Here is an 11031-nt window from a genome sequence, read left to right on the forward strand (position 1 = left end):
GGGCGTTAATAATATAATCCATAAATATTACTCACATCTCTGAATTTATCCCATCTCTCAGCAAGCCACTTATCATCAAAAAAATTGCCGTTATCGGAGCGAGCGGAGACGTGTCCAAAGGCGAAGGCGCACACACACAGCAAGGCGACGCTCAGCATCTGCGGACACACAACAACAGCACGGGGAGAGGACATGGAGATCAGGCTGCAGGACGCCGCAATCGCGTTGAAAACAAAGGCAGTACAATGTACATCACATCAGCTGAAGGACACTGATCATCAACACTGAATATAATGATGCGAAGGTGTTTTCCGTCCTACCTTGTCGCATCAGCTGCTCTCCAGACTGTATGTGCTCGCTGCCGTTTTCTGTCACTAGTAATAGCAGCCCTCTCTCTCTCTCTCTCTCTCTTACACACACACACACACTCTCTCTCTCTCTATCTCTCTCTCTCTCTCTCTCTCTCTCTCTCTCTCTCCCTCTGTGCGCAGCAGAAAACGGGACTGCGCATGGCACCGTGCGCGGGCCCTGCGCTGTGTTTTCTTTTTTTTTCCCTCTCTCTCTCTCTCTGCCTCTCAGTGCGGTGGAAACGGTCCTGATGGCTCGCTGTGGGCTGTTATCAGGCCGCCGCTTAAGTGTTTCCCACTGATTACCTCTTGTGAAAAAGAAACTGGGCAATCCTTTGATAAAGGTTAGAGGGATCCATATCACAGCAAAAATATAGAAGGTTGTAGCAATATTTCATAGATGGCATGCACAAAAAAACAACAACAACAACAAAAGAAACAAAAACAACAATAAAACAACAATAAAAAGTCACCATTAACTCATTATGATGTATTGCTGAAAGAATGTAAACTCACATAGGAAAAAAAGATAGTGTTGAGCATGTGCTTGTGTTATTTTTATTTTCTTATTATCTCTATGTTTCTGCTCTGTTACAACCATCACACCGGAGTCGCTCAGGCTTGTTTATACAGTAGTGACTCATGAAAGAGTTTTGCTCACATTCCTGGCAGAAGCTAGTCCAGGACTGTAAATTGATGCTACAAGATAACATGGTTTCCATCAGAAATGCACCTAAATGGCCCACTCTGGATGATTTGTGGAGGTGGGTGGAATTGTTCCCTGTTAAGTTAGTCCTTTCGTGGACATGCGAGTCCCAAAAAACATTCCTCCTCCTCAGAATGGTTGAGTGTGTTTCAAGAGGGAAAATTTGTACTTGATTGTACTTGGCTTCAACATGACACCACAGGGGCTTTTGCTGTAGATTTGGCACACAGATAGACTCCAGGGAATTCTTCTTGTATGTGTATAAGTATGTATAAGAGTTGCTAGTTCGTCATGGGTGTCAAAGAAATAAACAGAACTCGCTTCAATGCTGCAGATTCTCCAGGTCTCTGGAGCTCAACTGGAGGAAAGAAACACCATTCTTCCAAAAGATTCCACCAACATCTCTGTTTTAAAGATGTTGGTGGAGAGTGCTGTCTAACAAGCAGGTGAAAATCTCCTGTGGTAAACTATACTGAAACCTGGTGATATCAAGGGCCATAGAACATGATTCACATCATTTCTATCACTAAACCCTCAGTGCCCTACATTAAACTATCTTTATGTTTCTCCACTCATTTATTCAGCAGTTGAACAAGGTCAAGAAATGGTCAGAGAGGAGGATGATGGGAAAATAAATGAGCAAAAACCATGCAAAGATGGAGAGGGAGCGAGCAAGTTGGAGCATATTCAAATTGTTACTAGGCTCTTCACAGAGAAGCCTGGTGGTCAGGCAGGTCGGGATGTTATTATGCACAGTTGCTGTAGAAACCAACCTTGACCTCAGCTCAGCTTCACATCTTCATCTTCATAAGAGGCTGTAGAAAAGACGAGTATGTTTGTGTGTGTGTGTGTGTGTGTGTGTGTGTGTGTGTGTGTGTGTGTGTGTGTGTGTGGGCATGTGGAAAAGATGACAGGGTGCAGATATTTGAAAGTCAAATTAGAAGTATGAAGCATGCACGACTGCATCACAGAGACACACAAAAAGAGTACCATGAGGGGTACGCAGCTGAACGGTCACCTGCAGAGAAGCACACACAGGTACAGACAAGTAAAAAATGTTTGATGTGAGTTCTGTGTTCACTCCAACCGGAAGTGTGCAGCATGTAAACAGGAAACTGGTAGTAGAGAAACCGCAGAGCAGCAGGCGTTGGTCTACTTTGTGCCGTGCTTTATTCTCTCACATCAACACAATGTGGTCTGATCTTGGTTATGACAAGATAGTTGTGAAGATGGTGGCGAGGACTGTGGATGACGTTCACATTCTTTTACGGCTAACTGTTTTATGACATTTGTGCAAATGGAAATGGTAAAAGAGGTGTTTTGAGTGTGTGTGTGCGTGTGTGTGTGTGTCTTCCAGCCCAGCGGGTTCATACATTATTCAGTCTCAGACATTAAAGATGTAGATGTGGTCAGAGACATATGCAGGAAAGACACACAGAGTGCTCACACACACACACACACACACACACACACACACACACACACACACACACAACACACACACACACACACACACAAATCCACACAAGCATGCCCACACACACAAACTTCTGTTGTTGCTTAATGAAACTCTGCATAGATTTTTCCCTCCTCTCCAGTTAAATTTTCCTTTTTTTCCCTCTGCTAAGTAAATTCATGAACATCACACATTGTTGACTCAATTGCTACGCAGGCCGCAGAGAAAAGGATGGAGAAAGGAAGGAGTTGAAGAAAAATAGGACAAAAACAACATAATGTGTGTGTTTGTGTGTGTGTGTGTGTGTGTGAGTGTGTGTGAGTGTGTGTGTGTGTGTGTGTGTGTGTGTGTGTGTATTTGGACAGGAGAGGCATGACACGTGTCTCAAGGAGCGGGGATTTCACAGCCCAGTGACTCTGTCACTGTGCACCTGCTCACTGAGACGGTGGGAGGGTGGGAGGGAGGAAATGGAGGAAAGAGGGAGATGAGGTGAGAGAGATTGGGGTAAAAGTAAGTAGAAAATCCATCAAGAGAGAATTAGTGTGAGTGTACCAAAGGAATTTAATCAGCATAATTTAAAAAAAAAAAAAAACTAAACAGAGAGGCCGTCCATGGAATACCATATTGTAGCATTTTAAGAACAACACTGTGCACTGTGATCAAAAGTATGTGTACCATCTAAACATGACATCCTCCAAAATCTAATTCCAAAATCATGGTTAAATAATGTGCTGCTATAACAGCCTCCATTTCTCTGGGATGGTTTTACACAAGACTTCAGAAGCTGATTTCAGGGACTTGCAACAGCTTCATTTCAGATTCAGCTAAGGCACTAATGTTGACCCTTGCCCACAGGTGGTGTCCCAGTTCATCCCAAAAGTGCTGGCTGGGGTTGAGGTCTGGGGTCTGTGCAAACCAGTTAAGATTGCTACAGGACACTCAGAAAACAATTTCTTCATGGATCTCACTTTATACACAAAGGCATTGTCACCACAAAGCTGAAAGCACTGTCATAAGCCTTTTTCATAGCATGCATTCTGAATTGACATAGCAGGAAAAGCATGGATGTTCCTAATAACATTTATTCGAGTGTCCCAGTAAGTCATGACAGTGTGACAGTGAGCCTACATGCACATTACTAGGACCCTGAAACTGAGGCAGCTAAACTGAATGTGGCCATCATTCATGTTATTATATACACCTGTACTTTTTGTACTGTGACATGTCAATATATAACCTGTAAGACACGTCTTAAGTGTGTTGTAGCACGGTAGCATCAGCCCAGGTGTGTCCACATACAACTGGCTTTGTAGAATCTCGCTCTGTTTCTCTCTCTCTTTCTCTCTCTCTCTCTCACTCATTCAATGCAGCCCCCATTAATATACTTTAATGAGATGAGTGTCACTCAAACAATGATACAATTATGTCAATGTAGGAAATAATTGAGCCTTATAATAATGAAAGGCACCCACTCTTTTTTTTCCCTGTCTTGCCTCCTTTGTCTCTCTCCATCATGATGTGGGAAGAAAGGTAATAACAAAAAGCTCAACTAGAGAGAAACTCAGGTGTGTCAGAAGCTTTACATGGATTTCATGAAATCTCCATTTTTCATGAAACATTTGTGTGGTTGTTTTGCAACAACTCTTGTAACTGTGCAAAAAGGAAACAGGAGTGTTGTCTGTGTGAAGATATATTTTTCTTTTTAGGTTTGTATGTGAATGAATTTGTTTTGTCCAGAACTTTGTGTGTGTAGGTGTGTACACATGGATATGTAGGTGTATGCGAGTGAATTTATTTTGAACATGGCCTTGTGTGTGTGTGTGTGTGTGTGTGTGTGTGTGTGTTTAAAGGAGAGAGATGGAGAGTGAGAGAAGGAGTGGTGGTGGGGGGGTGTTATCTTGCAAAGCAGACGTTTTGAGCATAGCTGTGACTATAAGGTCAGTGTGAGTCCTGTGTTTTAGCCCCAGGATGAAACACTAATAGCACAATAATGACAGAGAGGGAAACTGCAAACAGAAGATAAGGCAGACAGAAACAAAATGGCCATCACTGAGAGGGTGATTACAGAGCCAGGGAGCGAGCACAAGAGAGGAAAAGAAGCTAGAGAGAGAGAGAGAGAGAGAGAGACATTGGGAGAAAGAAGATGATAAGCTATTTAGATAATTGATGGATGGATGTTCTGACTTGTGGACCCCTGTAAGTTACATTCAAGTAATTTTCCAGATGACCCCCTACCCCCAAAGAAAATGATACATCTGTCACGCTTATATTTATTATGATTTCTGTTTTCCAAAGAGAAAGAAATATAGCTGCCATTCTGAATTGGTCTAGGTCTAAGATGACCAAATGAAACCATCGTGTCCATTTTCCAATGACTGGAAATGCATTGACAAGTCCTACATTTCAAGTCAGGGGACCCAACAGGAAGTCTGTGATCTGTATCTGGGGGAGCCTGAATCACATGAAACATGTTAAAGTCAGTGCACATACAGAGCTTCTTTGTATGTGGTTCGGGGAATAAACATACAAATAGGACAATACCCAATAGAAAGAGTGAACTTTTTACCATGCATATTATGAACCAACCAATGGAGACAGATACTGCAGAGTTTCAGGTTGTGGTGTTTGTATTCCCCCTTGTGGTGATTTTTGCACATTACACTCCTGTTCAACTGCAACAGGGCTTCAAAGTGCAGATACACACTCAGTGGCCACTTTATTACATGGACCTGTAAAATCTAATGCAATCCAATATAACAGCTCAGCCATACATTCAATCTTTGACAAGACAATAATGTTCAGTTTTGAGAGACATTGTCAGAGAGGTACTGATTTTACTATATGTAACAATATAATAATATAACTATATTATAATCTTCCTAAATGCAGAATTTGTGGCTGATCTGTTTTATCGGATCGGCGGTTTATTAGATCTGTTATGCAATCTAATACAACAGCCCTCCAATAATGTTACCATTATGAAGCTTACAATGTCCAGTTCAACTCTATGGTATGTTTTGAGCAGATTATGTTGAGAGGTGTTTCTAATATTTTGTTAAGCCCCCATATACTGTACATACACAAGATGAAATTAACACACATTAACACACAATAGCAAAAATTACCACTACAAGACAAGAATCACAAAGTCTGGATTCATTACAAGTCCTTATTGTGTCCAGAAGACAGAATAGGGTCCATGACCCTTTCGCCCCCTTCTGTTCTAAACAAGCCACAAAACCTTTTATGACAACTTCCCATTCATTAATTCACAGAATTTCTTTGCATAATTGCAGGGGCCTTGTTCCAAATAGCTACAACAATGGCACACGGGCTTGGCTTTCCGAATCTAATGAACATTGTGCCTTTAAAGCTCCAAATATGTTTAGCAGAATAGCTAGTCTGGTTTCAGCATGGCTCAAACCACTGAGTCCTATACTTCATAGTGTCTGTAAAGCATGTACTCTCATCAGGGACGGAAAGATGAACAAAGAATGAATAGCATAGAGAAGAGTTCAACTGGTGAGTTTGGTTTTTGTAACTTATGTTTGGACGCTGAATTTCATCACTGATGATAGTTTAAAATGGGCAGCGTGTCAGGTTTTCTCCAAATTTCTGACATCTCAGCTGCTCGCTATCATTAGCTTCATTAGCTTCTAAAAGCTTATTCTTACTTCCCACAGTCAAAATATGCTTTTTTTGTCCTTATGGTGATGTATATTTATACTAGTTTCAGTCATCTTTTAACATCTTGGAACAATATTGTTAAAACACATTCCAGTCCTTAAATTTAATGGGTTTTGTACATCCCACTGTATACATACCACAGATAAAAGATCTTAAGGAGGACAAAGCTCTGTTGCTTCCTGGGAATTCCTGGCCTATAAAAGATTATTATTATTATGAATCACTAAAAAAGGAACTCTATGAAGAATCTCGATATGAGTGAAGACAGCTGATTGTCCAACAAGACCCAAAATGCAACTCCAACCTCAACTCAATCCTGCATGTTTACACACCACATCCAAGGGATCAGACACATCTTTATGGAAGATTTAGTCCAGCTCTTTTTAAAGATTGTAGTCATTTTCTCTCTGGATTACTGCCACCACCCTCATTACTGGGCTCCTGAAACGAGTCATCCAGTTGCTCCATCTAGACGGCTTGCAAACTCCACTTGTTAAACCTGCCTAAATTCTCCCATGTCAGAATGGTCAGCTGTGCATGCCCCCCTAATATAGACATGGCTGTGAGAGGATCTGGTCCCAGAAACATCTTTGCTCCAGCAGCTACATATACAGTATGCCAGTTTATTCATATTCTGCCACTAGCAGATGCTTGGCCGAACTTTCCCTGTGCTGACGGGGCCATCACTTCACACAGCCGTGACAACTGACTCCTGGCTTCCCAACAGAGAAATAACCTCCCCACTACAGGCAGAGCAGAAAATTCACCCCTCACACTCTGCCAGAGAAATTCATCTTCCATAACTTTTCACAAGAACCTGTTCGAACTGAATGTTTTCTCCTCTCTACAGCTCTATAAAAAATATTCTCAATAAAAATCTCCTCTCTTTCCTTAGATTTTTATCTATTTCTTTCTGAAGCAATCACTCTGTGTACATGTTGTACACTCAGTAGCTACACCTAGCGAAAACTAATGTAGTCTAATACAAAAGTCCAGCAGTAAATCCTCCCTTTGGGAAGATTATTAATGTTCAGCTTTTGGTTGGACCTGTTTTAGAGAGGTGTTGATTCAACTGTATGGTTATTGTGGAGGCTGTAGTTTGTGGTGCTGCTGAATCATGTGGCATCATACTGAGAGGTGTTTCTTGTATTATGTCCAAACCATTAGTCATTGAGGGTAGAGTAAATGATAGACACACCTCTAAGTATGAAGCACCACAAACTGCAGCCTCCTAAATGAGCATAAAGTTGAATCAACACCTGGCTAGACCAAAACTGAACATTATATCCTTCATAAAGGGAGGAGTTATTGCAGGACTGTTGTATTATACTGCATTAGTTTCAGCTAGGTGTACTCATTACATTTCCAACTGGGTGTATATAAGCCAGGCGCATGCTTGAGATATTTGATCATGACATGAATGAATAAAAACATTATTTTCATCCCCATTCCTGTCATCCATTTCACACTATCAGTGGCATTCATTTTGGTTTCAGCAGAGCGGTGCAATAAATTTACTCACTGATATTTTAATATCTGGTAAAAGTCTAAATTTAATGGCAAAACATAAGCATAAGCAGCATGAGCATATCAGCACATCAGCATGAGCTATTTTGAATAAAGTCAGTGACTTTTTGTCTATTTTCTTCTTTGTTTTTGAAGATGTAATATTTAGCCCTCGAGGCCCTTGCTGAACTCTACATATAGATAGAAGTCATCTTGACCCTCTAAGCCAACAGATGATACCCATATACAGAACTTTGCTCCATTCACCTTTTTAGAGTCAGGTGCTTCAGTAAATGTTGATCAGAAAAAAAAGGTATTCTTATACTTAAAAACATGTATAACCTTTAATTAAACCAGTCTTATTTTGGTTGATGAAGGAATCTACAGTGTGTTTATTGTTGTTTGAGAAGTCTCAGAGCTGCATGCATCCACATGGCCAACATCCCATTTTAATCAGCTTTAAGAACATCTTAGAAATCTAGTAATTCAAATTGAAACTTTCTGCATTGTAATATATCTACTCTAGATCTGACACACTCAAAATTTAGTCCAATCAAACAGCTATAGATGTCTTTCTATTTCTGATGCTCTGTAGGATTATGATCAAGTTTGTTTATACACAAGGTAAGTTCACATCATAACTCTTATCATGCAACAAAGGCAGCTTCTGTTAGTCACCTCAGACCATGTCATATCTGACACCAGAATGTGTTTGAGGGCAGAGTGGTGCAATTTAAACATCAGATATAGAAACACGTTCCTTGTTGCTGTTGGTGTTAGTCCAGCGAATCTGGAGGATCACAACATGTGGTGATGCAACATTATCAGCAACTGAGGCAACAGACTAAGCAACAGCCACCAGAATAAGAGATTCTACAGCGGCGCTGGAGATAGATAGGACATGCACCCCATAAACCTGCCTCAAACATCACAAGACAGTCCCTCAAGTGGAATCCCCAAGAGAGAGGCTGACCATGGAACATATGGCACCGGGTCATGGAGACAGATGCCACAAGGATGGGCCACACCTGGGGACAGCTTGGCTCAGGACTGGGATGCCTGGAGAACCCTTGTTGACGGCCTGTGTCTCAGGAGGGATGCTGTGGCTTAACGTAAAAACACGTACCCATGTAGATGCTCACAATACATGATCCAGGGTGTAAAGGATAACTTTAATTTTAATACATCTATAGGATTTAAAGATAGAGGATGTCATATACCGTAGAGATTTGGGATATATAGGGCTATATTTTGACCACTATGTAACCAAAACCTCAGGATTTTCTTGTAAATTCTTCTTTTCAAAAAGGAGCTCTTTTATTAATGAATCATCTGCCAGGAGGAGTGTTCAAATCAAGTCAAGTCAGCTTTGTTTATGCAGCCCAATATCACAAATTTGCCTCAGAGGGCTTTACAATCTGCACAGCATATGACAGTCTCTGTCCTTAGACTCCTCCTAATCACCCTTCACACATCAGCAATGCTGCAGAAAAGATGTGAATGAAGGATTCATCATCCCAGGGATTATAGTACCTGTTTGTGGACTGCTGTAGGTCATCACCTCCATAATGATATTAAAAATAATATATTAATCTTTTGTCTATCAGGCATACTGTATGTAAAATGCAGTTCAGAGCTGGTTTGCTTGCGTACTTCTTGTAATACTGTTGTTTGTCCACTAGGGGGCAGAACAGGGAAGCAGAGCCGTCCCAAGTTTAGTCCAGTTCACAAAATTAAAAAATGATTCAAAGATAATGGAAGCCTCTATTCTCCAAGTATTGTCCATCTATTTTACTGTGGAGCCATGCTTCTTCGAGTGCTTTATATTCCATGTTTAATTCTGTTTTTTTTTTTTTTTAATAGACAAGCTCAAAGTATTAGTATTTATTCATTTTGTTAATGTATGATGAATAAGCAGCCTCCAAACTAAGGCAGAGATCAAATCTTTGCCTTGTGTGTAAGTTTTATAGCATAGCCCAGCACAATCCATACTCCCTCCGCTTCCTCATCATTGGCCATTTTTTCCCCCTTGCAGGTTTCTCCCTCCCAGCTCTCTCAGCAGCTTTTGACTTCTCTCAAAATGTGCGAGTCGTTACCCCCCCCCCTTTTTCTTTTCTCACACACAGTACAGACACACACCATGACCACCACAACTCTCCATGGGAGAGTTCTGTCATGCTCTGTAGATTGGGTGTCCCAGGGTGATTAAGTATTGATATGGAGCTCAGGTAACACACCTGATATCTGGTGGGGGCGGGGGTGGGGTTGGTGGTGGTGGTGGTGGGGCAGTGGGGGAGAAAGAGAATAGCATAGGAAGAGCAAGGGTGAGGGAGGGGAGGAAAGAGAGAGTGAAACAGAGAGAAATAGTGTATGGGGGCAAAGTGTGGCAGAGACACATGATGAGTGAGAGTGAAGGTGGGAGCCAGACAAAGAGCGAGTAAACAGCAGCAGCAGCAGCATCAGCAGCAGCAGCAATACACTCCACCTCTACACACCTTTTTGGATTGGAGGAGTGGAGTGGATGCTGAGGCCTATTAACCAGTAGTAGTGTGGAACACTATTGTGATGACTCAGGGCATAGCTGAGGAAATGGGATGGCGAGGGCAGTGAATGTATCGAAAGACATGAACAAAGTGTGTGTGTGTGTGCGTGTGTGTGTGTGTGTGTGCGTGTGTGTGTGTGTGCGCGCATGTAGGGCAGATCCATAGACAAATGGATCACTGTTAGAGAAGAAACATCCATTTGTCTTTAACTACACTGACATTATGGCTCTGCTCTCCAACCCCCACCCGGCCCTTAATTACTTTGCATCCCCTTCAGCTTAAGTGTGTGTGCATGTGTGTGTTTACCGTGTAAACAGACTTACTTCTCTGTGTGTGACAGTTAAGTCCCAGTGTCAGCATAATCACAATGAACTCACTCTTTCAATCCTTTATCTCCACCTCTTCTCTGTCTGATAAGCATCAGTCCTCTCTTGGATGTTTGCTGGTGGGGAGTTACCCCAGCCCTGTTTCCCAACCTTCCCTGGAGGTGATTTACAATAGTGCAACAGCTTTTTCTATACCTACCATCTACCTAACTGTGTTGTGTTTCTGTAAATAAATGAGTTGGTGGATGAATGAAGACTAAGCAATTTATAACAGTCTTTTCTGTTGATCCAGAAAATACAGTGCACACACACTTGCACACACAAAGCACTGGTGCGGGTGGTTTAATAATGTGGCTGAGCACAACAGTTTGCTGTGGATAGCTAATTATCTTGCTGATTATAAAGATATATTACACAGCCTTTTTGAGAATATGGTTTCATAGAACAGAGTGCTGAATTC

The 11031-nt window shown here is 41.6% G+C and overlaps 1 protein-coding gene across 1 annotated transcript in view; it reads right to left on the bottom strand.

Moving 5' to 3' along the window:
• The window catches only part of spock3 (SPARC (osteonectin), cwcv and kazal like domains proteoglycan 3), a 16495-nt gene extending 16067 nt beyond the window's left edge, over nucleotides 1-428 (bottom strand). Inside the window, exons 1-2 of the mRNA XM_023418503.2 lie at nucleotides 321-428; nucleotides 36-158 (exon numbers count right to left, since the gene is read on the bottom strand). Coding sequence (XP_023274271.1) covers nucleotides 36-158 — 123 coding nt within the window. The 5' untranslated portion in view covers nucleotides 321-428. The remainder of the gene's footprint in view (nucleotides 1-35; nucleotides 159-320) is intronic.
• Between the last annotated feature and the right edge of the window lie 10603 nt (nucleotides 429-11031).

Source organism: Seriola lalandi, unplaced genomic scaffold, assembly GCF_002814215.2.
Source record: "Seriola lalandi dorsalis isolate HSWRI2012SDOR001 ecotype SW California unplaced genomic scaffold, Sedor1 jcf7180002054582, whole genome shotgun sequence".
NCBI classification, from domain to species: Eukaryota; Metazoa; Chordata; class Actinopteri; order Carangiformes; family Carangidae; genus Seriola; species Seriola lalandi.